Source organism: Blennius ocellaris (genome assembly GCF_963422515.1).
Source record: "Blennius ocellaris genome assembly, chromosome: 3".
Classification (NCBI taxonomy): domain Eukaryota; kingdom Metazoa; phylum Chordata; class Actinopteri; order Blenniiformes; family Blenniidae; genus Blennius; species Blennius ocellaris.
The window spans coordinates 25,104,886-25,132,082 of record NC_137652.1 but is presented as its reverse complement, the minus strand read 5'-3'; the positions used below and the strand labels follow the sequence as shown (position 1 = coordinate 25,132,082).

The window sequence follows — 27,197 nt, the reverse complement described above, 5'->3', positions numbered from 1 at the left end:
AAATTCTGAAAAGTTTGTCACAAGTTCAGTCTGGACTAATAGAGAGTTTTATTCTCTTTGTGTAAAGATACAAGGCATAATTTAAATACATTAAAGTTGAAAGGAGTTTTTCCAAATATAGTCTTAAGAGATTAGTTACTTTCATCACAATATTGAACTTGTTTGTTCAGATTATTGTTGTAGTTGAGACTCTTTTAGTTTTGTATTAAAAATTATTTGGTTGTGAACTTTTGGACTGTGTGTTTATCAGCAGCGGATCCCGGCGCCGACGCGTCTTCGGCAGAAGAGCGAATCAGTCAGGAGACGTCGGACCTGGAGAAACGGCTCAGCATGTTGTCTCACTGCAGCCTGGCGAGCAGCACAGGTGCTTGAATCCGTCGACTCCATCCGGTAGCTCAGGTCAACACATTCCAGTGACTTTCTGAAGATTTTGCTTTCAACAATGTGTAAAAGGAGGCTGCGTTATCTTCTGAGACGGGGCACAGCGTCTCTGGGTGAACGATGTCGACTCAGCAGAATGTGGTTAACAGAAGTAGCAGTGGCAGGTTTTATCCAAACACTTTGAGACGGACGTGGTTTGTTTTGCTCCACTAGAGTGATTATTTGCTAGTTTCTATTTTGACGCGTGCGAGCCTGCAGAGGAGTAAACACTCCATTATTGAGGCGAGTAATCGCACTCCTTCCATCGGCAATAATAATCATAATGTTGCAGATTGTTGAGGACTCAGTTCTGCTGACGTCTGCAAATACTTTTGATTCATGCTCATTAATGATGCACAGAAACACTTTCAAATAGCTCAAACTGCTGAAAGTGAGAAGTGATCATAGAAAACTGATTTCAGAGTCTTGAGTATATATTAGCCAGTATAATTAAATATTTTTAAACCTGATGATAATATCGTCGGCGTAACGCTAAACTTTCTTTCATTTGAGTGTCCATGCAATTTGTCATTGAATCTTTTCATGAGGCTCTAATAACTTCATGTTCCTCTCCAGCCTCCACTTACAGCTACAGCACATCGGTTGCCCCGGACGACCGCAGCAGCATCTCCAGCTCCTCCTCCAGCCAGTCGGACGCCAGCTATGGAAGCAAGCCGATGACCTTCTGGATGGAGCCGCTGGCCCGGTCGCAGCCGTCCGGGGAGATGGCGTCCAGCTCGTCCACGCTGAAGACTCTGACCGGCTCCGATGACCGGCTGTTCGCCGCGGTGATGGCGGGCTCCGCCAGCCGGCCGGCCTCCGCCCAGCCTCACTCCCGCGGCCTCCATGACAGCGGGCGGCAGAGCTCGCTGGACAGCGGGATCGGGATCGGCCAGTCGTCGTGCTCCGGGAGCTTCTCCTCGTGTACAGGCAGTTTGGACGCTTCCAGTCACGGAGGAGGGGAGGAGTTTGGCTCCGTGGCGAGTCTCCCTGCTGCACCGTCACTTCCTTCTTCGCCTCCTCCTCCTCCTCCTCCTCCTCAGCAGCCCACGCCCCACCCAGAGACCGTCTCTTCTCGCGTCTCCTCCTCCTGCTCCTCCAGGCCCGACTCCCGGGCGTCTCGGCGGCACAGTGACGAGTACCACATCCCCAACCTGCTGCAGCTGTGGTACGACACCCCGAGGAGTCTGCTGCAGGCGGCCCGGTCGGCCCAGAGAGCGCCGCCTGAGCGGGGCGGCGAGGCGGCCGGCGGTCTGACCTCGGGGCTGGGAGCCCAGCATCAGGCAGCGATGCAGCGCTCGCACTCCTGGGGCAGCGAGAGGGCGCCCTCTGCTGACAGTGCCGGGAGCTCCACACCCACGCCGCCGCTGCTCCCCGGAGCCTTCGGTGCTGCTGAAACTCAGGTATTCTTTTTTTTTTTTATTAAAAAAAAGACATTTTTAAATACATTACAGTCATTCTATTGTGCTTTTATAGAGAAAATAGAAAAGCCCAACATATCCACATGAGCAAGCAGGTGTGTTTGTGACTGTGGAAAGGAAAAACTCCCCCAACAGGGAGAAACTTTGCAGAAACCAGACTCAGAGGTGGAGGAATTCTGCTGACTGGTTGGGGTGAAAGGATAGAGGAGAGGAGAGGAGAGGAGAGGAGAGGAGAGGAAAGACAGAGAGATAGACTGGGTGGGGAGATAGGTACAATACCCTTGTTGGTGCGACATACATTTTTCTTTTTCTTTTTTTTCATTATAATACAATAATCACAGTGATCCAAATATTTTCCAACTGCCATGAGAGTAAACCAGCCTGAGCAACAATAGAGCAAAAACCAAAATAATCACAACAATGATAGCAAAGACAAAAACAAAAGGACACAAAACAAAGAACAAAACAAACAAACAAACAAACAAAAAACTCAGGTATTCACCGCGTCACGCCGGCCATCTCCTCTCCTCTGTCACCCTCTGTCTGCTGTTATGTTCCCATGAAATTAAATGAAAACAAATGTTTACAGTCATCATCCTGATCACTTCTGGGTTTTTCTCCCACAGACGCCAGCCTGGCGGCTGTCTGCTTGCATGTGTCTGCTTGCCTTTCTGAAAGCCTCAGTGTCATTTTTATTCTCATGCGAATACATGTTACGTAACCATTCCACTACTTTGAGAGGAAAACAAGTTCTCCTCGTCGATACGAGCGCGGACAGGGAGAATGACATGACAGCTGAGGCTTTCCAGGCTGGCACCTGCCGTCACAAACAATTAGAGCAGGTTTGAGCTCAGCTACGTTGACGTCCTGGCACAAGGCCTGCCACCACACAACAAGCCCCACGTATATTTTTCACTCTCAATATGCCAACGGTCCTGGTTTGACTTGGCAGTTCGATGAGAAAATACTTGAAAGGTCTGGCACAAACGCTTCAGCGTGAACTGAGGTGTCAATGGTGCCAGTATGAGACTGACCGTATAGAATTTGCCGTCGCAACAACGAAAAAAATGTCCATTGTATGGAATTTTTCTTTTCCTATTTTTCTTTACTTTCCTCGGTCTCAGAACAATTACTGACCCCATCATGTTAAACATAAAGGTAGAAAGAACTTGAAAGACACTCAAAGCCACGTTGTGTTGAACGAGTGGATACGATTGATCTTGTCTGACTCTTTGAAATGCCTTCCATATGTAAAGTTTAGCATTTAAATATATTATATAGTTTGTCCATGTTCAGCTTGAGACCCCCACTGAGCTGAATTGCATAAATATTGGATTGAAGGGAAAAAAAAGACCTTAACATGCACATTTTGTAAGATTTCTACCAATCTATTAAAATGATCAAATCTGCAGAGTTTCTTTGGGGGCAAAACTCTGCCAAACTTGTCATATCAACATGCCTCATCGCCAGCCTGGATAATCAGGGTCCACTTCTGCGATGCAGTTTTCCTCTCCTCTCCGCTCTCGTACCGTCATTTTAACTCTCGCCTCTCAGTGTTATTCAGCTCTGCAGTGTTTGCCACTGATGCACCAGAACCTCAAGCAGCAATTATCTGCCCACGCGCGCACACACGCACATACATTGAATTAATGGCTCACTCGGGCGGCTGCTTTTGTAATTGTGATTTACAGTATTCAGTGCCTTCAAGGATCATTAGAGGGTGGAACACACTGCAAAAAGCCAAGTACAGTTTGCTTCAGAAGCAGAAAAAGAAGAGCGGATGATGATTAAACAACAGTTACTTCTTAATAAAAGAAGTCCTGACTTCATAAACACTCCCCACTGGCACCACACCACTGGTTCTTTTTGTTGCTTCTGGCATTTATATTAGTTTTTAGGAGTTGCTTATTCACACTTTGTAGCTTCTTCTTTTTTTTTTTTTTTTATATGGGTATCTAATTTAAGTGACTTTGGATGACTTTGGCCCGAATAACACAAAGATAAGAGCAGCCAGAACTTTAATTATTTTTGGATCCTTCTTACTGTGCTGTGACTGGACCTCCTGCTGCATAATTACACTCTGCAAGACTTTATTATAACTCGATGAAGCCCCTTTATTAGTGGCCGGGATACATTAGGCAAAATTCTGTCGTTAAATGTTGAAAAACTTGTTGTCACTGGACGACCAGTTTGCCACATCTGTAAAAATGTATGCTTTTTCTCTAAGGGAGTTCCTGATGTGCAGTTGTCAGTTTAGTTCAGGGCCACATGCGGTCCAATTTCATGTTCAGTGGGCCGGATACTTAAAATAGTGCAATAAATAACCTTTAAATTTAAACTTTAAAGCTTTTCTTTGTTTTGGTTTTCAGTGTACATGATGGAAAAAAACCCAAACAATTTCTATCGAACATTTCTACAATCTTAAGAGGAAGCAAATTTGAATGAAATCTTCCAGTAAAAAATACTTCTATAGCTGATGCAAGATGCATTTTTTTTTTTTCAGTTCCAAAGCCCAGCATTTTCTTCAAAATGTTTACAATTTGCTTGATTTTTTTTGTGGGGCTGGATTGGAGCCTCTTGCGGCCGGTTTTGGCCCACGGGCCTTAGATTTAACACCCTTGAACTGCATTCAACAATAGATTTGTCTCTTTAAGGCCTCACAACCGAAACCCAGTTTTTAAAGGATCTGCGAGCAAACTGCAGCTGTTTCTGGCAAAAATAACAATGGATAAAATGACAAACGTGATCATAGCTGATCATAACAGTCTGACATTTGAATACATAATTTATAGTCTTGCATAAAAGATTTGAAAAAAAAAACCAACTTAAAAAGCTGACCTGGTTTAATTGGTGTGGATGTCTGTCACAAACCTGTCTGCATCTATTGTTTGACTCTTTTTGTCTGAGACCTTTAAAGCACTCATAACAGACTTCCCTGCATTGTGTCTAATTAATTTTTGTGACGGGTTGTGAAAAGCGTTTCTCCCTCGTAGAGGCGAAATGAACTTCTGAGCAGGAGAGGAAAAGACTCGTGAGTTCTAACAGTGTGTGTGTGTGTGTGTGTGTGTGTACACATCGTGTATGATGAAGACAGGAGAATTGGAAACAGAACGTGACGGACAGAGTTAATAAGTAGTGATGAAACCCACAGAAACCCTGGGAGAGGAGAATCCTGCTGCAGGAGGCACAAACCAGTTTCCTTTATTTATCATCCCTAAAGTGTCAGCAGTTCAAAATCTACATGTTTGATAATGAGGCGCCGCCTGCGTTGAAGGAGAAGTGCAGGCTGGGAAATCGTCCTCCGAGCTGCGGAGGAGGAGGAGGAGGAGGAGGAGGAGGAGGAGGAGGAGGAAGCGGTAAATTGGGACACACTGTCGCTCATGTCTGCCCGAGACGCCCTTTTGTCTCCCGTCTGGCACCTTTAAAGATGTCAGCTCCGTCCACTCAGCGCTTTATTTTATTTTATTTTATTTTTTTATTCTTTCACCTCCTGGCCTACACTTTCCCTCCTCCTCCCCGCAATCAAGCCTCTCTTGTCTCTCTCTTCTCCATCCATTTCGTTTTCCCATCGAACCTTCAAAAGCCGACGTTTCCCTCCGAGCCAGTAAAAAGTGATTAACCTTTCTTGATTCTAACCGCTCTCGTCCCCCCACTCAGTGCATCCTCGGCGCAGACAACTACATTACACCGGAGCAGTGGCGGTCAGTGAGGGGCAGATGCCTGTTTCAGGTAAGATCCTATCTGCCCACTTTAGAGTCATAAATTAGCTTTTATAGGGTTAAGGAAGAGGAAGCAGGACACTTTCCACTGCAAGGCAATGGAAGCTCAGAAGAAATTAACCCTTCGTGACGCACTCATAAAAGTTATTGATGAAAAACATACAGGTCCAACTGCATTTTCTTTTACATGCCTCAATACTACAATCAGTAGTCATCTACAAAGAATCTGAATCCAAGACTTTTGTATTTTACATAGGTGTGAAAATGGAGATCCTGTCTTTTTGCAACAATTTCATTCATTCATCCTTTTTAAAAAAAAATCAGATGCAGATTAAAAGAAAGAAAGACACATAGAGGAAAGGGACAAAGCGCCAGTGTTCATCAGCAGAAAACGCCTCACAAATCACAGAAATCAAACACGCACCTCACCGTTAATCACGTACTCTGTGACTGTCGACTTGTTATTGTGAGGCACAAGCAATGATTTATTTCATTTATTTCAAACAGTAGAGCACTTCGCAAAACAAGACACAAAAGAGATGAAAAGAAAAAAACTAAAACAAAATGCAACTAAAAACTTTTGACAAGACAGACAAACAAATATACATCAATCATTTTCTCATGTCCTTGATCACTTGTCACATGATAATAATGATAATGATAATAATAACAACAATAATGAGGAAGATGATGAGAAGAAAAAAGCACATTAAACTTATTTAATAGCTTAAAAATGTCCCTTCAGTCGACACGATGATCATTTCAGATTTGGAGTAATTCACTACAAACACACAAGAAATGAAATATAAAGTTGTTAAAAGTAACTGTTACTATACATGCGTGTCATCTGCAGAACAATGGAAATGGTCAAACTATATCTCAGCGGTGTAGTGCATGTATATGATGAATAATAACGGACTCGGTGATTCCCTGGGGTACACCGTATAAACCTCTATTGTAAGCGTAAGTCAAAGAGAGACACGGACCGGAAGAATGTGGAAATGACTAAATCAGTTCACTTCGAAGTGGCTCTGCACTGGAGCTCCAGTATGGACCAACAGGCCACAGATAAATGTTTGTGTATTTATAGCAGCGAACTACACAGAGTCATGAGGGACGAGTGGAAACTCAGTGTCCTATTATCTTCATCGTTGTGCCCACAGAGGCTGCTATTCTGAGAGAGTTATGCAGCAAGGTACCATTTTTAATCAAAGGAAAGGGAAAACTCAAACATGCTTTATTCTTTACAAGCGAGATGTAATAAAAAGGGAACTTTATAATGGAAATCCAGTGATGCTTCAGAATAAAGAAAAAAAAAGAAAAAAAAACTGATTTATGTCTTTTGATTTCTTTAGGCTGACAACTTTTCAACCCGGCCGGCTTCTGCTGATACACAAGGTGAGTTTGAGTGCAGATTTGTTTTTGAAGTATTACCACTAAACCTAATGATTACATATCGTGAAAGTTGAAATTGGGAATTAATCAGCATTACAAGTTAATGGAAAAAAGAAAAAGAAGTAGAGCAACTTTACTTGTGACTGCAAGTCAACTCTTTTTTTCCATTTATCCATCCATCTTTGTGCCTGCACTCCCCTAGACATATATATATATATATATACACACACAGTATATATATACTGTATGTTAGACTAGTTTAGGTTTGAAATTGAGCTTTGCCTTAAACTATATATGTTAACCTGAAGTATATTTGCAGCAAATGGGAAAAGAACTGAATTACATCCTTTAAATGACATTGAAATAATCGCGACTTGGACGTTAACTTCCACACCAAGTCCCGTTGTGAACGTGTCAATCTAAACTAATGCGTTAAAAATCCGCCCACAGGCTCTTTCCTGTATGTGGGAGCGCCGTGCGGCGATGGCGGGGACGTCGGCTGTAAGCAGGACTGTCTGAAGAGGTCAGCGGCGTCCCTGGCCCCCTCCGCCCCCCCACCGCCGCCTCCTCACCCTGTCGCACCGAGCGCGCTCGGACCCACATCAACCTGCGGTGGTAAGATTAAAACATTTCTAACGAAGGGAATTGTCACGTCGAGGCTTACGGTTTCTCCCCCCCCCACCCCCTTCAGGTTTCTACCGGTCTCCTCACGAAGCGTCCGCACCTCCAGACGCCACCGTTAATTATGTCAACGTCCACATTGGCCCCCACCAGGCGAAAAGGGCAGAGTTGACGTATATGGACATTAACCTGCAGGAGCCCAGTTCACGCAGCGCTGGGAGAGGTAAATCACATCTGTTACCGCTGGAATAACATAATGCCCAACGCAGGGCCAGAATACACAGTAATTATCATGCCAATATAATTTATGTACATGTGGCTCATGAGAGTTTAAACTCACGTGAACACAATACAGAGAGAAACCGGGTAATGTGCTTATATTTGCCCATGACTATTTAGAGCACAAGCGATAAATGATGGTAAAGGCCCAACGAAACTGGAATGTGGAAGAGTTCGGGTGAGTTTATTCACTAAAACATTTAGTCAGAGTGTTAAACACGACCTCTCGACAGCAAATAAACAAGGCCTTACACAAAATCACTGCTGTTTTTCGATCGTCCACACTGTTTTTAGTAAGAGCAGATCAGAAGTGCTCCAGCTCATCAAATGGAAACATTTTCATATTTTTTGCACTAAAACTACATGAAAAACTTAATATTACTGCAGTGTTATAATTAAGATCAAAACCGGGCTGCATGTTGTCCTTCTGCATTCATTACTTTCCATTACTTATGTTTTCAAGGTAGCAGAGTAATACCACTGATGGCCAATGGGGGCAGTGTCGAGCAGCAGAGCTCATGAGGAGACGATGCCTGAATCAAACCTATTGAGAATGAAGCCGACCTCAGCGATCTGTCAGCAGTGAAAAACATTTCTGGTTATTCCTCTCGCACGGAATTCGTGACAATTGATCAAGAGGTTAATTATTTCCACAGGCTATTTGACTTTCAGACCTCCTTCGATCATTCTACTTTTAGTCAAACTCGCGCAATAATTCTGTTTAGATGTATTTAATGTCTGTTTGGTAGTGTAGCTGCAAGAATCAGTCACTGCCACCATCATGATTGGCCTTTTAATAAATGTATAGTTTCGTCTAGATCCTCAGTTTTTTTCCATTAGCTGCGGGAAGAATGTTTATGAATGAATCACCGTGACAACAGGCGCTTAAAAGAAAGAATTTCTTTTAATGTTGTTAATTTATGCAGCACAGTCACAGATATTTGACCTGTGAAAAAGCCACACGAAGAAAACTGCTTCAATTTCAATGAAGTGACGCATCTTTTAATCACTGATGAAGAAATACATGTTCACAGCATATTTTTAAGTTGATATGACCTTTCTTATGTTTCCCAGCAGTTATTGAAGCGCACCCCGTCGGCTTTGTACACCTCGACACCCGCGCCATGGCGGGGGCGGAGCTTGTTCAGGGTGGCGGCGGCCACCGGAGTGACTCTGCGACGCCCGACGTGACGGCGCTTCACCACAGTTTTCATTCTCTCCATCTTCAATAAGCTATTTTATAAACAAACATCTCAAGCGCAAGCCTCGTTTACGCGACAATGTTTCATGTGAAAAACGCATCGTTTTAGGTTTCGCGACAGTTTTACGTTTACCCAGCGACACTTTCAAAACTATTTCGTTTTCCTGTCGTGCCACGAGTGGGTGCCGTTTTGTTTTTGTACTGAGAGCACATACACACGCTCTTAAACAGGAACAAAGTGGTGCTTTCAGTGGCAGTGTTGTTGTAAACCGACACCCAAAACGCAAAGGGAGTTTAGCCTTTTCATGTGAAAACGTTGTCGTGGAATCGTTGCCACAGTCGATCGTCGTACTTAAACAGTGTTCAGAAATTCCCACAAACAGTCCATTCCACTTAAAAGTCTGGGAGGTCTCTTATGCAGCTGCCATCTTTTTCTTGTTTAAGTGTTTTTCTCATATTATTGTGTTTAAATTTACCATTTTAATCCATGAAATGTTACTTTGCTTCGCTTCATAGCACTTGCATCTGTTGAGGGTTGTGGAAAATGTGTTTTTTTTTTTAACTTTTTTTTCTCAAGATGACTGCTTTGCTTTGAGTGTAAAGGGAGGGGTTGGGGCTCATTGCTCCAGATGGGAAACGGAAAAACAACAGCTTGGATTGTTTTGTTTTTTTTAATCAAATGTGGAGAGTGAAAGTCTTTCTGATTTACGTTCTTCAGGCCGGGGCGTAAAGGTGCATATAATATAGCAAGATAATTTAATTGAAACTGTGTAACTATAACGAGTTGTATTTATTTATGCATTTTTGCTCCCAGAACTCAAATTCAGTATACAACTGTGAGATTTTGTAAAATCAGATGCTTCCCTGGAAGCTCTAATAATTCAATTCTCGGTCGTTTGTCATTTAGTTGGAGTTGTATTTGTAAGCTCCCAGTTTGGAGAGGAAGCGGCTTCTCAAATAAGATCGATCATTTCAATCAGATGTGAAATGCGAGGCGGCGTCAGGAAGAAGCATCTGAGAGTCAAATCTCGTCTGAAGACGGCATTATTTCAGACGTGTGTTTTTCACCCCCCCCCTCCCCCCGAGTCGGCCTGCAGCGTTATTCATCACTTTAATGAAAGCCTGTGTGAGCGGACAGGAAGTGATGAGCGCAGACGCTCGCTGCCTGTTCGGATCTCTCGCCTCCCTCTTCAGATATCATCGGGACAAATCGTCCAATATTTGATGCAAGTGTCTTTTTATGGCTTCAGTTTTCCATCAGCGTCTCCGAGGCGGAACGAGGAGAAGTCGAGACGTTTTTTTTTCCCTCTGTGAGACGTGTAAATATTAACTTTTATTTATGCAATGACAACCTGAATTGTATGGAACTATATTTTTTAAAGTTTGTATCGTTGGCATCTGTATCTTCTGAAATAATAAAGATTGCCGTTTTATTTTCATGTCTCTGTGATTCTTTAAAACATTGTCTGATCACTACAAAGTTTTCAGCTGTGTGAAATCAGCAGGTCAGTTTGAGTGGACGGTCCAAGAGACAGTTTTCTCTTGGAAACAGGTCTGAAGTATATTTGGACTCAAATATTCAGCTCCTGGAGTCTGGAAGTTACTGGAAGTGATCAAACCGGGGCAGTGACAAGTGAGAAGGTGCGATACATTAACAAGAAGCTTTTAAATGCTGGAGACCCTGTTTACCTGATGGACCAACTGGAAATGGGCATTTCTTTTTATTTTCATTAAAAAGAAAAAGTTTGAAAAACAATGTTGTTTCAGTAATAATAGTAACAGAACCAGCCATACACACAGAAAACTACAACAACAATACCTAAACAAACATTTTCATCCTCTGTTATGGTCGATCTACTCACACAAGTGCAGAAAAATTGTTTTCATGGAAAACTTAACATTTGTATATGTTACGCCCCCCCCCCCCCCTCTGCCCCAAACAGCCTTGTGAAAGGGGGAAATTATATCAATTTTAGTCTCGTCTTATATTTGGACCACCTGTATTTTATTTTAATATGTGTACTATTTGCATAGCGAATGATGAACAAACATCTCAGCTCATCCTTTGGTCAGTTGTTAAATTGTAATTTAGCCTCAGCAGTGATGTTACTGTCACTTCCACACATTCCAGACCAATTAAAAGGAGTAATGCCACATTTCTATCTAGTTTTATTTATTAACCACTGTTGATTTTTACACGAGCACATAAACTAATCACGTTATCAATCACAACAGCTGATTTATATCAAAATCTGTGGAGTATTTACAATCAAAACACATTTCATTCATTCAATTTGTACCCTAGAAAAAGTAATAAAAAAAAATCTTCAATGGAAAACACAGATCATTCGTTTTCTTTTTAACAGTAGCAAAAAGGGAATGAAGGGACGTGTGTGAGTTGGTTGGACCTTCGCCGGTGTGACGGCGGCGCCTCTCAGAGCTCGTTGTGTTGGAGCCCCTGCCGGGAGATCTTGTTGGACAAGTCCTGCATGTGTTTCTTCATCTGGAATCACAGGAATAGACAAGTGAAGGATCATTTCGAGACAAATTGGAGACTTTTTCTGTGGTAAAACTGCTCTTTTTGTCAGATTCTTTGTCGGATAAATCCACAAATGCGGTTTCTAACAAACATGCATCTACTTAAGAATGAAACAATCACAACTTTCAAAGGTTTAAGATTCATTAACCAAGATATAACCTACCAAAGACAAGTGTCTTTAGTTTTTGTGAGTAGTTTAGTTCCATAAATATAAGTGTGATCACCATATTTTCTGGACTAGAAGTCACACTATTTGGAGTTGTTTGGCTGCTTAAGCCACATAAATGTCAATATATATTGATAGATGTCATCTGGGACCACTAGATGTCTCTGTATGACAAGTGTAGCACTGGAAAACCTCCGTTACTTAAAGTATTTGAGATGGCAAGAAAGATGTTGCCACAAGAGAAGAAAGCTACAAGGCAAGATTTAAACCAAACATGAAAGATATAGTAGAAAGACTTCTGAGTGTCTGAAAAGTTAGTTTCTCTTGTTTGTATTTTTGGTTGACAATAGAATTTGTAGATAACTTGTTTGAAGTTCTTGTTGTTCATTATGAAAACCAGCTCAGACTCCGTTCAGCCGAAGTGCGTCCGTCCTTATCGTAGTGAGCGGACGCCGGCGTCGCTCTTTTACCTTGTATCCCATGTCTCTGGTCTTCTCGGCGAGGCTGTCGTACTTCTCCTGCGTCCTCTTGATGTGCTCTTTGTCGCCCAGAGTCGCCACGTGTCGCAGCTTCTGGTGGGACAGCTCCAGCTGCTCCTGGTAATGGCTGTGCTTCTCCACTTTGGTCTCGAAGTGATGCAGCTCCTCCTGAATTAGCATGACGGAAGAGAGGGCGATGAATTCAGCTCACCTTTAATTACATGCACAGCTGCACAGGAGAGCCGATACGCATCTCGAGCATCGACTGGAGAGGAAATGTCACGGAGGAAAGTCAAGCTGAATGTTTTCCTGTGATAAAGATACTCTTTGGGCCACATAGCTTTGAAAAATTTTAAATTTAAATTGGAGTTGTTCCCTGCATTAATTTGCTTAAGTGACAAAAGGTGGAAGGAGCACAAAGAGCTATAGGAGAGTAGACTACTCTCATTATAATAAGTTGTGCTCTTTGTAAATGTAATTTATTTAAAAAGCGCTTTTCGCAGATAAAAGAATCACTAAGTGCCGTACATGAAATGGGTGCAAACAAAACAGAACATACACATTTCATAAAATACAGTAAAAGTTGGAAAAGTATTTAGCCACAAGCTTTGTTAAATAAAAACGCCAAGTGGAATCGAATGTGCGGAGGGACAGGGGCAAGTTGTTCCATAGCCTGGGGGCTACAGCCTGAAAGGACGAGTCCCCCCAGGTTATAAAGCGGGTCATTGGGACCTTCAGATCGGAGGGTGGCCCTGAGGTGTCGGGGCACAGCATGTCCGCAATATACTGAAGGGCCTGACAATGCAACGCCCGGAAAGTGAGAATTAAAATTTTTGTCAATTCGAAATTTGACTGGGAACCAATGAAGATTTGATCAAATGGGGGTGATGTGGGATCTTTTGGACAAACATGTCAAAAGTCTTGCAGCTGAATTTTGTATGACCTGCAGTCTTATTGAAGCAAGTGAAAATGGAATCGCAGTAGTCAAGGCGAGACGAAATTAAAGCATGTATTATCTGCATGGCTCGAGGACCACTTGACTGCGAAATGTAGCGTTATAAAAACGGCCGATCTCAAGTGTACTTGATTAAAAAGTTTCCGAGAGTTGTTTGGGACCATGAAACAAATGCAGCAGTCGAGAAAGAGTCTAGTGAAACAGAAGAGTCACCAGGGGATGAGAGCGTTACCTTCAGAGAGTCCAGCTCCTCTCGGCTGAGGTTGGATCGCTTGGCAGACTCCCACAGATCAATCACACGAGGCTCTCGAAACTCTGCGGAGCATCGAAATGAAATGAGAAATCATGCAGAGAGACGGCAGGCTTTGACGAGAAGCAGATATTTCAGAACAGACAATCAGGAGAGAAACGAGACACCCTCCGAGCTCAATCACCTTGTTGATATTAACTAAACATGAGGGGAGGAAACCGCTTGCTTTCACATTTCAGCGGTGGAGCCACAGATTTCTAGACATAAAACAATACAAAACTCATCCAGGCGGAGGGAAGATGGAGAGACGGTTCAACACTGTGGCACTCAGGGCACCGAACACACAAAACAACTTTTTTTCCATCTTTAATGCAGCAATATAGCATTAGTACTTAATTCATTCTTTTCAATTTATTTAATCTTAGATGTGTTATCTGTACTTATTGGTAAATATGCATTATTCAATCATATTTAATTTGCATTTATTGGTAAATACGATGTTATTGTATATAATTTCATTCTTATTAGTTACATTTTACATTTATAACCATTTTCCCGTTTTAATTGATTAATTAAATTACCTTTTAAAAGCTCTTTTTTTCCTTAATAGCGTTTTTGATTTTAATGTAAACAAATAAACTTTAATCTGTATTTATTGGTGAATAAGATGGTGCCCTTTAGAATGATTAATCTGTATTTATTGGTTGATATATTTGTGAGTATTTATTCTGTATAAATGTTAACTTATAATTGTGTAGTAGTTAATATACATTGGTTTTCAATCCATATAATGTATATTGGTTTAGTGTCATCTGTATGCATCGGTAAATATGCAAGTGTTATATATAATTTGTAAATATTGGTAAATATCTTGCTACTGTATATCAGTTGATCTCTATGAACAGATTAACAAGCTGATGATAGTTTATTGTATTTAATCTGTATAAATATTCTCTGGAAAATATGTTATGTTGGTGGAACTGCAGTTTATTTAATTCTAGTATTTATTTATTAGTTTCTTTTTATTTCGCAGTGAATATGTATGCATGTATCCATCTTTCCAAGAGAAATTGAGAACCAGTTGTGATGTGACCTGGAGGAACACGAGAACAGAACAAGTAGAACATTCATGATGAACCAACAGGAAACGTGTTGCTTTCATCTTAAACTGTCCATCGAAGCTGCTCAGAAACCTGCACGCAAACCAACTGGACCAAAAGCAGCCGAACACGACATTGCACCGGGGAAGGCTGGAAGTTGTGGAAATAACGGAGACTGGCCACAAAAGTTAACCGAGGCAGTGCTTGAGTGGCAGCGAGAAGATTGAACTACTTTGATTTTCTGAGAAGTCTTCCACAAACTGTCTCTGTTACATTGGGCCTCGGGCCAACCGGCACAGAAAAAGACGACTCTCCTCCTTCATCCACTGCAAGATGAATCACAGCCTCACTGTTCACAGACACAATCACTTCTTCTCTGGAATAAAAATGAACATGAACGTTAAAGACACTCACTGGTCGCGTTATCCAACATAAACAATTAAAACAAAGAAGAAAAATATACCGTTCACCCCTCTTCCAAAGAAATATTCAACGTTCACATGAACAAAGTGCCTCATTTTCCTCTCAGAATAAATCATATTAACATCTCATGGCAATAACTTCCTTCATGCCTGTTAGAAGCATTAACTTTAAATATTCGACGAGTCGTTATGTATCGTCACTATAAATGGGTATTAAAGCACATTTTATGATTTTAATCAACTTCCATTATATCTATGACCAAGTCAGTCTTACAAACGTGTCTTTTAATGGAATTATCCAAAGTCTGAGCTGCTCATAGCTTCTTTTATCCAGGATTTCTTCTCAAAAAATATGCAAAAAAAAAAAGAAAAAAATAGCGAGGGCTGAAGCATTTTTGAGTATGGCTTTACTGCAGAAGTGGAAGACCAGTTCTATGGAGAGTTATCAGCGGCTGGCGGAGAAGCTCATTTTACCGTCGACTCACAGTGGGGGAAGAGGAATCATAGGGAAGAGACTCTGCCCTTCACATAATACATCTGGTTCCAGAAAGGAAAACTTTTTGGATGAACTGTTCACACTCTGACACCCAATCAAACGCCACCCAGATGGAGGAAAAAAAAAAAGAAAAAAAGAGAGAAAGCTGGATGAACATGGATTTCTTGTCATTGGTAGAATCGATTTGATTCCCCCCCCCCAGGAACAAAAAGTGCTCTGAAAACCTCAGTGCTGTTAATAAGCTGTAATGATTGCGACTGTTTTATTTATGGTGCAACTTCAACACGTTCTCACTCCTTCGCCGACTGAGTTCTGAAGAAATGCAGGCATGAAGCCTTTCACTGAGGTTGTTCCTGCTTCCTTTGCCCACTGACTTCCACTTCTGTGCTCTTGTGACATATTAATGTGAACCCTCACTCCCCCCCCCCAAAAAAATCTATAAAGACATAAAACGTGACATAATGACAAACAACCTGGAGGGACTGGAGGCAAAGTGGAAGACTCATCATGAATACGGTTTCTGTGAGGAGCGGAGAGATAAAAGGCTGCGAACTGTGAGCAGAAGTGCAGCGACAGTTTCAAAGCTCATTTACGCCCCTGAATGAATGCCGCAGTTCATTTGAATAAACCCTTACAAAACACTTCTCTGCGACATCCTGTCCAGCCTGGACGCCTCTTTAGTTTCCAAAGTGAACGCACATAAGCACTTCCGCTTTTAGAGACTCGTCAAGAAATACAGGGAAAGCGACTTCTTTTGTTCTCACCGCTGTCGTCGCTGAAGCCCTCGTGGCTGATCTTCCGCAGCCGCTCGAATCCCTGGTTCAGGCCTCTCATCTTGTCCTTCAGCTCCGTGTGCTTCTGCTGCAGCACGTGCTCTTTGGCGTCGCCCTCCAGCGGGGAGATCACGTTTTTGTGAATTTCTGGGGGAGAAAAACAGACGAGGCGAGAGTGAGGGGAGGTGATGAGGCATGGCGGGAGAGGAAACGCAAAGGAGACAACAAGAATTGAAAAAGTTTATATGAATTATTTCACTTCATAGATGTTCTGGGTACAATTACTTATTTTCACACATATTTCTGGAAAACCACAACATGATATAGCAGTATTTATATGAGCAAGCTTCCCAAATATCGATTTGCAGACATTTTCACACCTTGAGATGTTCTTCACATCCGTGTTAATCTCAGATTTTCAAAGTGTGCATGGATGCGTCACAAAGCAATCTTCATAGTTTTCGCCCATTCTATCATATACTTGAAACTCATTTACTGAAACAATAAAAACTAAATGCACAGGGAGAAAGCATTTGTCCCTACATAGACTTTTCCTGCTGTTATCACACTTCATTTTTCTTTTAGAGCTTCACCTTTTGTTGGTTTGAAAAAAGATATTCCCTTAAGCATATTGTGCAATATTTTATTTGTATTTCCTTTCATTCTTTTTGATTGTCATGTTATTACTTTACTTATTTGGCTCACAGATTCTCCAAAACCAGCCAAATGAGTCACCAGCCTCCACTTTTCAGATGTTATGGCACGCACTCACACGTGCCACAATTTAAGTGAACTACTGAATATGAGTTTGGCTTAAAGGCTTTATTTAGTTTTAATTTAGGAGCATTTCAACATCTTCAAATAGATGCCGTTACTTTTGTCAAGAGTAAATTAAAATTTTCTGTTCCGACTGTTTAAAACTAAGGACTGCTTTTATTTCCAGTAATGTTGCATTTGGTTAAATATTCTGATTGGAATATGTTGAATATATTCATGAAACTGTCCTGAAAAACATGTGCTCTAAAATTATAGTAAGTCATTTAATAAAGTTTTTTATATACATATATATATATTAATCTCATGTTGCCTTTAAGAGGACTCTAAACTTCTTCAGCTGACTGTGAGTTTAGGAAAAGGGACTATCAAGTTGGACAGCAGCTTAACAGCCGAACAATAACAGCTGACATTCAGAAAAAAAAACAAAAAAACAAATAAATGGAAAGCCCATCCGAGCTGTGGACGAAGGAGGTGCTGCAGTGGAGGTGCACAGAGACTCCCCCTACAGCAAACATGTGATTGGCTCAAGCTTTAAACGCATCAGACAGGCATAAAATACGCCCGGCTTGTTTGGCAGAGCCGTCGCGCAGCGGAGCGCTCACGGAAAAGTTCTGGCACAAAACAGCTGCAACGTGTCAGTCACATCCGACAGAGACGAGCCGGTCCTCCACACGTCGATCTGAAAACACAGTGGGGCCTGTCAGCCCCGCTTAAAACTCACAGCGTGATGTGATGTGACATGGACTGATAGAGCGGAGAGCAGTGGGTGGCAACATGTGCAGTCTGATACTTGCCACCTACGTACACGACCACATGGCTGAACAGAGCTCAGACTTCAGACTCTACACCTACAAAACTGCGCACCAATGGACACATTAGGCAGAATAGGAGATTTTTTTTTTTGTGTGGTCTAAAATATATATACCAGGGTTTATTTGAAGTAGGGCTGGGACATGAACACAGTATTATTTATTATTGCATGTTATGAAGAAGAAAACCTTCCTTTCAGTTCCACCAACTAAAACCAGGAAAGGAGTGAAGGAGGCTAACAAATGTAACCCACGAGACAGATGAGACTGCACTGCTCAGTCTGATGGAGGACAATATTTTTTTTAAAAACAGGATGAAAGAGTGTATGAGAGCACCCCGAAACAAATCGTATAGAGCCCATTTACACAACGTTTCAAGTGAAAATCGTTTTGAAAATGATTTCCGTTTACATGGAAATGGAACAAATGCTGAAAACGATGTCGTTAACATGTTGGGTGCTGCTTGTTTTCATAATGAAACTATGCACATGAGAACAATACGCTATCAACATTAACATTACAGTGATCAACATTTATTATTAATAGCGACTGTCAACTATAAACCTAAAGTCCCTGGAGAAAATGAACTGGGAGTCATGATCGGAAAACATTGTTCTTATTGTCCCTCTACTGAGCATATGCAGAAAAACCATTTAGCGTTGCAGAGAACGTGCTCCATTTACACGGAGATGGAGCATTTTTCTAAAAGTTGCTCTGTCAGTGGCTCTGAGCATGGCTGTCTTGTAAGAAGACTGCTAATACGCAGGTTTTGTGTTCTCAACTGGAAAACATTGCTTCTTGTATCAAATACTGACATGTAGTATTTGATACTGCGCTAACACTAATTGTCTAATCCAAATTTGTGTTTGTCCTTGGTTGGACTGAAGTTCAGGGCCCACCAACACTTTTCCTCTATTTGATCTCGCACACTTTTTCCAACAAGTTAAAGTGTCCCTGAAATGTTTATCATATTTCATCTTTAGAAAGAAGAATAAATATGCTTTCGAAAGGTATATAACATTCCCAGATAAAAGTCCGAATTCCGACCCTTTTAATTGACTTTACATGATGCAGCAGACGACGGTATATTTGCGGGCCATAAATGTGAGCCGCCTGAGCTAGACCGGATATGACGTACGAGGGGTTATATGTCCCAGCCAAAACAACATCAGCTGATTGAAGAATGGAGGGGTTTGGCGATACAGAAGCACCTAGGAGCGATGTTAGCGAAGATTTAAGTGACGTATCGTTGGTTTTGGACGAAGATGAAGGAGAGGAATCATCGGAGGAAGAATTAGAAGAAAATCAAGGCGTTCAACCATACATGTTTGAGCCGTGAGTACATATTGTGCGTGACCGGGTATTTACCCGTGTGCACATATTGTGCGTGACCGGGTATTTACCCGTGTGCACATATTGTGCGTGACCGGGTATTTACCCTTGTGCACATATTGTGCGTGACCGGGTATTTACCCGTGTGCACATATTGTGCGTGACCGGGTATTTACCCGTGTGCACATATTGTGTGTGACCGGGTATTTACCCTTGTGTCAGAGTGGGTGTTTTGCAAAGTTTATTGGTCTATTTGTCTTAAGTTTTAGCAGGTTTTAAAAAGACTTACTGAAGGTTGGGTTTAAAAATCCGTTAAAAAGCCGTTTAAAAATGGTGGGGACAGAACCAGGTTTCAGGATACGTTTCCTCTTCACAGCAAAACCAAGTGACTCTCGGATTGCGGGTGCTGTTTCGTAACAGTCATCTGTGAAATGTTGACTGCAGAGATAGGAGGCCTCTGTTGGTGTCCAGTTGGAGCGAGTGCGCTGCACTTGTTTTGTCCATAATCTCCTCAAAGTTTGATCTTTTGGGAATTTATGGACACTTACAGACTGACTGGGCATTTGGGAACACCCAGCCGCAACACAACGCTTAGGCATGGCTCTAAAAAACTGCTAAATAACGCGATAATGCAGAGCACATGTAAACAAGACGCTACGATCAGCTGTTGTGGGCGGAAGTAAATAACCCCTCATACGTCACAGCGCAAAACTACGGCAAGTTGGGAAAACTAGGTCAGATTCACAGGGCGGGAGATTTAAAGGCATATTTAGACGTTCGGCGCTCAAGAGCAAGATAGTGGTGTGATTGTCATTGGTGTGTCATATATCATTCGAAAGGGGGAAAATAATGCTAAATACTGGTGTATTTTAATAGAATTATTTCAGGGACACTTTAATATCACATTTAACCACTGTTTGTTTGTTGCCCGAACATGTTCCTGTTGGGCTACAAACACCAAACAAGAAAACACCCTAGGAGGCAGACTGTATGTCTTGCTCTTCATCATGATGCACAGTATTTCTACTGTATCGATATGTTTACATTTTCAATTGTGATACAGTTATGTTGCGATACTCAATGTAATTACAACATTGGTTTCTGTTCTAATTTGTGCCTTACCTCCTAATAAAAATATTAACCAAAAAAAAAAAAAAAAAAAAATCACATTTAACACACACACACACACACACACACACATACACACACACACGCGCGTGCACACACACGCGCGCGCACACACACGCGCGCGCACACACACGCACGCACGCACACACGCACGCACGCACGCACGCACGCACGCACGCACGCACGCACGCACGCACGCACGCACACACTACATCTTCTGTTCCTTCTGTATTTCTTCAAGTTCTTCTATTGGTTTGGGAGCACAGCTGACAGCAGAACAATACCTTTGCCTGTATTGAAAAAAAGATATTGAATCTTGAAAAGGGGACGTGGGAGCTGAGAAGACAGTGTGTGTGTGTGTGTGTGTGTGTGCGGCACGCTGCAGTGAGAGATCAAACAAGACCAGGACAAAGCAGCAGAGAGGAGAACGAGGCCTAAAGGCCGGGAACTTGGCCTCAGATAGAACGAAAACACAACGCAGAGGTGGTGCGACACCTCTGCTTGGCAGCAGTGCAAAGGGAGTGATTCACACGGCTCACCCTCCGTCCTGCTGACTGTGTCCATGAGGATGTTGTACTCGTGGATCTTGTCCTTGTGGTGCTGGAGCTCCCGTTTCAGATTCAGCAACTCCTCGTCGGAGAACTTTCCCGAGTTCTTGGCCTGGCGGAGGAAGAGCGGAGCGAGTAAGAGAGTCTTCAAGAAGAACAGAGATGCTTTGCATGACCGATAATAGCATTCTGGGTCGGATCAATACTGTGCAGCCACAAGCAACACGTCTGAGAAGGTGTAGGAGGGACAACAGGGGAATGAAAATATTTTACTTTGCTGAGATTTTTAGTTACCAAAAGCAAGAGGACTTCCATCATACCATGACTCAAACACAATTTTACACAAAACATGATTAATTAAGCTTAAGCTAAGCTGAATTTATAGAACCCCCTTCCTAAACATGTCCTATGTTTTTCTGTCCTTCTATCTCCTGACCCCAACTGGAACAGCAAAACATCTCCCCCTCGACGTCTAGGTCTGCAGGTTTCTTCCTGTTAAAATGGAGATTTTCCTTTCGTCCATCTCCTTCGGTCGCTCGTCGTGAATTGCTGGTTTTTCTCAGTAAAAATGCGAAGCTGCAGCCCGTCGAGCTTTAGGTCCTGTTTACACGACAACTTTTTCAAGGGAATACGGAAAACCTTTTGTTGCGTTTTGGGTGTCCGTTTACACGACGACGGTGCTCTCGATGCACGAAAGTGCCGTTTTTTGAAAACAGCTGCCAAGCCGGAACTTTTTGAAACCAGTCCGACTCAGTCTTAACGGCTGTAGTAAATAGTTCTTCTACAATAACCACAATGTCAGCCTCCTGAGTGTCATGACTCCCAGTCCATATTCTCCTGAGACTTAGTAGTTTTATATTTTGCAGTCGCCCGGAATCCAACGGTCCTCTGTCCATATGAACGTTTATGTACTCGCCATTGTTAATCTTTATATCGTATTGTTATCGGTGTGTATGTGTTTTTTCATTTCATTACAGAAAGAATCAGCACCAACTCATGGCCTGGCCAGATATAGAAGAAAAAAAAAACTGTAGTATTTTCGCTTTGAAAGAGAAGAATGGAAAATAGCAGGTTGAGTCATTTCTTTATTTTCTAGTTAAGAGGAAACTTGAAAAAGTTTTGATTGTTATTAAAGATAAAGATGCAGCATTTAATTTTTTTTTTTGCTATAATCATCAGCTTTTTTATTGGTTGGGAGAGAAGATGTTGTTCGTTACCTCTCAGCCCAGGTTGGAACAATGTTATACAACAGTGGATAAACATCAGGAGAAAACCTTTCCACCCATTCTTTTTCAAACCTACTTTTTCAATGTTCTCTCCAGTGCTGCAGCAGTGAATGTACCCACAGATAAACCCTCAATACAAGCTTGCGAAGCACGAGCAGTGCAGGTTTTGTGTCGATGTAGAAGTTAAAACTAGTTGGTGCTGCTGGATGCCAGCTTTGTAACTGCTGCATAGACGCTTGCAGCCTTGTGAATTGTTTGGTGCACCTAATCAGTTGTGATAGTGTTTTTTTTTTCTTCCATCTTTCAGAAGAGCAGCATCAAAAGGGATATTTCTAAAAGGTATTTCAGGATTGCACACAAACCTTGTTCCAGAGTTTGTCCAGTCGGGGGTCGTCAAATATGTCTCCCTCTTTGTTGTCGTGGTCTTTCAGCGAGTTGCTCTCCAGTGGCCTTGTGTCTCTTTTCCCATCCATCCCGTACTTTGCCAGGATCACTGTGCGAGAGGATCAGAAGACTTTCAAACTGTAGCGAGGGATCACAACGTGGGCCATTAGGGAGAAACAACAGAGGCGAGAGCGTCCAAAGTGTCTGAGATGCATACATTCGTAATTTAAACAGGACTAAACCCTGTGAGGGGAACTCATGAATTACAAAGAAAGTGGCTGCAAATGTTAAAGGGAACAGCAGAGGAGACATAATGAGGGCCAACATAGAAGGTTTCAAGTAAGAAAAGCCGACAGGAACTGATCAAAATAAATGACTTTGAACTGCTGAGTGACAGTAAATAAAATGGATGGGATACATTTTTCCCAGTTTGACCAATTTTATGAATATAACATGAAGATATTCATTGTGAATTTCTCTTGGAGATCATTAAAGTATTTATCTATCTATCTATCTAAGATACCGTAATAAAAAAACACATAAAACTAGCGCAATTTTCAAAACATTCCCCAATGCTTTTCGTTTTTTCTGAAAAGAACATATTAAAGGACAGTAACACTCAGGAGTATGGAAAAGTATTATAAAGATAAAAAACCCATACATTTCTAGCTTCAAAGCTGTGTTGTCAGGGTGATTTTGTAAAAACATGAGTAAAGATTTTTCACTGCATTTTGCACCAGAAGGTTTCATTAAAATTGGCTTTATGTTGAGATTGGAGTCATTTTCAATAGTAATCGTTTGGTTTTGTGAAATTATAGACATTTTCATCATGTTTACTCTGCATCACGGCAAAGAAAACCAGTAAACGCTCGATAAATGGTTAAACACATATGGTAAGATGTGATAATGAAAAACTGAGATCATCATCTATCAATTTGCATTGTTAAAAGATTTCGCCAATGACAGGATTCTATTTCTTTTATCTTATTTTGTCAAGCCATCCTGTAATGTCCTCTTTATCCACCTTAATGTCACAGAGGAGCTGCAGCTGGTCGCGACTGACCGAGGGTGAAATTCAGGTTGAACCCCGGAAAGGGCGTCCACCTGTCACAAGCCCACAAGTACACAGATGTCACGCATCTCCGGGGCAACTCACAGTCAACAACTGAACCAAGACGCATGGATGTGGATTGAGAGGAAGCCTACGTGTGCATCAGTAAAAACTGGTAAATACTTCAAATACTATCAACCTGAGAAGAAAGTCAGACCAGGAGCACTTCCTGTTCTGTTAAACTCTTAAGCCAGCAGCTGATTCAGCACCACCTCAGCATTGTTGCAACTCATCACAGTTACTTATTAACTCCTGTTACTTCATTACAAGGGTATCCATACATAAAAGAGGTCATTTCAAAGCCTCATTAACATGATGCCATCAGTAGTGCGCAGGCTCTGTAGCTCTACTGGACATGTATAACTCACATATTACTAAGTTTTCAAGGCTGATCATGAGATTGTTAAACGAAGTAGTTAAACAGTAAAGTGAGCCTACAGATCAAGCAGTTTGAAGCCATGAAGGCGTTGCTATTTGTATCTCAGCATATCGGAGAAGTGTGGCGAGAAAGTAAAGAAACAAAGATTTGTAGTTTTTTTTTGCCCCGTAAGAATAACTCAAGGAGACGGAGACGTTGTAGTAGGGAAAAGGTTACATGACGTCCTTGTTCAAAATCTATATATGTCCAGCTAAGGAGCAGGAAGTGAGCGTGCTGGTAACAGGAAGGTCACTCCACCACAGGGGAGGGAAGAAGGACAGGGGTCCAGAGGTGGACCGGTGGAGCTACTACAAATGTCCACAGCGGCTCCAAACTGCTGCCTGGCAGATGTAGAAGTGTAAAACTTCCTTCATGCTCGTTATCCAGGGTCTCTTCATGAATTAATGAAGCATTTCATCGTTAACTGTTGCGCTGGCGTCACCTTTAATTGGGGCCTCATTTACGCGACAACGTTTCCACGTGAAAGTGCAATATAATTGTTGCGTTTCCAAGATTTGTTTATATCACCGCAGGGTTCGGAGCAAAAGCACAGCTTTTTTTAAAAAAACAATTCCCAAGGTGGAACTTTTTGAAAACGCTCCATTTCAACGGTGGAAACGCTGCTACTGTGCCCCACAGCCGTAGTAAATAGTTGTTGTTGGTCGTCTGTCAATAGGAATGTCCATGTACGCCCATGGTTAATGTTTATAGCATATTGTTCTCACCTGGCTAATACACTATAGAAACCAAAATGCTACATTGGAAACACCCCCTTCTGCAGACAGTGTTCATCGAAATGCAACGACGACTGACTCAAATTCAGCTCATGTGCTAAACTTAAAACATATTCTGTTACAACACTGTTGATAATCAATGGAGAGGGGCATCCATTGATGGCGCCGGCTGTTAAGAGTCTTCCACTCACATCTTTATATTTAGAAAGCAGACCTTGCTTATTCCACAGGATCGATAAGATGAAGAAAACTAAAGCCTGTGATGTCCATTAAATAAATAAAGACTTATTTAGAAATGTTTTCATATTCGCAATCTATTTCAAGACTGCAGAGACCAGGGTGCTTTTTACTATGTCAGCTTACTTCAGATAGAAATCCATAAAAACTTAGCCTTGAATAAAATTACAAATCAATTTTTGAAAGACTAACATGATATCATGTAAATATGTAATATAATTTGTGATAAATACACCTGTGCAGATGATGTTATTTTAAATATGCATTCGGAATAGTTTTTAACACAGAGCCTTTTTGTGCATTTCCCACAAAGGCAATGAGAAATGTGTTTTCACAGTTTAATTTGACGTGTGCAAATTTAACTTTGACAAACTGAGAAACTCTAAGCAAATCATATTTCTTCAAATAGACAAACATATCTGTTCACATTTAGTTTTTAGTGGAGTGTCAGGCAACTATCTCAAAGTCAAGAAAACAACTGGCACGTCAGCCTTCATGTTAATAACACAATCTGACTGGATTTATTCATCTGGCAACATTAAATCATGCCAGTCTGTTTTCTTACTTCAGTTAAACTGCTCACACTCATCAGTGATCTTCCTTCAACTGTGTACAAGACTGATTTCTATTCAGACTTTGCTTTGAGCCTTTCAGTTGATAGAGTCGTCTTTGTTTTACATCACAACATTAGTGGCATTTTAATAACTATTTAATTGTTGGGAACTCCTCCAAAATGAGATGACAAATCTCAAGCAGGTCACTGCAGTAAATAAAAGATTACTTATAGTTTATTTTTTGATGGCAGCTTGATTTTGATAAATTATTTCAGAACTCAGAAAGGTTGTGACACAGCGTACCGTGGTGAAGGTCAATGACAGATCGAGCCAAAAGAGAGTCTCGTCTCACCGTTGAAGTTGCGCCTGAGTTGTGCCTCTTTCTCTCCGTTCTCGTCGAGGCCTTCCACCTTCATCTTCTTCCACAGCAGCTCATCTTTCTCCTGGATCTTGAGGTCGCTGTGCAGCTCAGCCTGGCGCACCGGGGACAACTGCATCTATCAAACCGAACGCAGCGCAATACGGAGCTTGTTAGACAGAAAGATGAGGGACATTCACACAGAAAGGAGAGGACAACGTTAAGCACCAACGATACCGGGTGCATCTTCGACAGGTCGCCAGTCCATCACAGGACAAACAGAGAAATCATAAACACACATATTTTCACACCCGAAGGCAATTTACTGTTGGAGGAAACCCGAGTTCTCAGAGAAAACTGAAGAACAGAGAGAGAGAACATGTAAACTCTGCATGGAAAAGCCTGCTGGAACTGGAGTTGTTCTCACTGTGAGGCCAGAAGGATTAACTCCACTTTGTCATTTTTGACAATGAGAGTATGATACTGTGCAAAAACCTTTTAGTCATGCAGTGAAGTCAGAAACATGTCTGATTATGACTCAAGTTATATGGTCAATGTCTTGAGCAACACTTTCATTGATTGCTTGTGTTGTGCATGGTACATTTGTTTTTACCTGTAACTCACATCATTTTTAATGCTGGATTACTGAAGAAAACCCAAGAAAATCCAAAGGTTTGACATACTTTTAAGGCTCTGTATGTGAAGGATTCCGAAGAGTGTAAAACGCATATGAGAAAGCGTTAAAATCTGTGTACATGTATAACTAGAAGAATTTAAGCTATTCTCAAGTCACTATGGAAATTAATAGTGTGACAAACATTACATCGTACTTATCTTTAAAAAGGTGACTGATGGATAAAATAGCTTAAGGTTTGTTCATTATCTTCTTTCTAAGCCATACCTCCAACCATAATTACCTCAAACCTTTACGAACAAGCTACATTTGATATCAAACGTGTGTGTGTACCACGTAAACAGTGCGTCTGCTCCAATCTTAGTAACTCGAAAGCCTCTCCTCTCCACATTAGGCTCAAAGCAGCTGTATAATAGTGTGAATGTCAATAATTTTATCACATTTTCTCTAATTAACTCACCCTTTTGGCTTTCTCCCACACCTGGTTGAGTTTAGCTATCCTGAACTCCACCGGCTGCCCATCACTGCCGCTCGGTTTGGGCTCGTTCACCTCCCGAGAGTATTTTCCAGCCATTACACCCACTCCGAGGCAAAGAGGCACGAGTAAACACACCGGTCTCATTTTTAAAACACCCAAACGCCCAAAAAAGAGCCCGAAAATACGCGTTAGCTGGACACAAATTAGCTAAACTAGAGGGTTGCTGTTGCTCA

General features: G+C 41.7%; 2 protein-coding genes across 6 annotated transcripts in view; one reads left to right on the top strand and one right to left on the bottom strand.

Moving 5' to 3' along the window:
- LOC308128655 (protein Dok-7-like) overlaps positions 1–10,732 on the top strand; it is a 27,023-nt gene extending 16,291 nt beyond the window's left edge. For 3 of the 5 annotated variants that reach the window (XM_080494288.1, XM_080494291.1, XM_080494292.1), the window contains 7 exons: positions 251–364; positions 997–1,823; positions 5,499–5,570; positions 6,916–6,958; positions 7,406–7,570; positions 7,647–7,799; positions 8,930–10,732. In XM_080494288.1, coding sequence (XP_080350414.1) covers positions 251–364; positions 997–1,823; positions 5,499–5,570; positions 6,916–6,958; positions 7,406–7,570; positions 7,647–7,799; positions 8,930–9,087 — 1,532 coding nt within the window. In that variant the 3' untranslated portion in view covers positions 9,088–10,732. The remainder of the gene's footprint in view (positions 1–250; positions 365–996; positions 1,824–5,498; positions 5,571–6,915; positions 6,959–7,405; positions 7,571–7,646; positions 7,800–8,929) is intronic. The other 2 variants (XM_080494290.1, XM_080494289.1) reach the window with 2 other exon arrangements.
- lrpap1 (low density lipoprotein receptor-related protein associated protein 1) lies at positions 10,733–27,197 on the bottom strand. The gene is made up of 8 exons (XM_080494294.1): positions 26,947–27,197; positions 25,847–25,991; positions 22,419–22,549; positions 20,822–20,942; positions 16,228–16,383; positions 13,428–13,510; positions 12,232–12,408; positions 10,733–11,559 (listed from the first exon to the last, which is right to left on the bottom strand). The coding sequence occupies exons 1-8, from the start codon at positions 27,106–27,108 to the stop codon at positions 11,491–11,493; spliced, it is 1,044 nt and encodes a 347-aa protein (XP_080350420.1). The 5' UTR covers positions 27,109–27,197; the 3' UTR covers positions 10,733–11,490.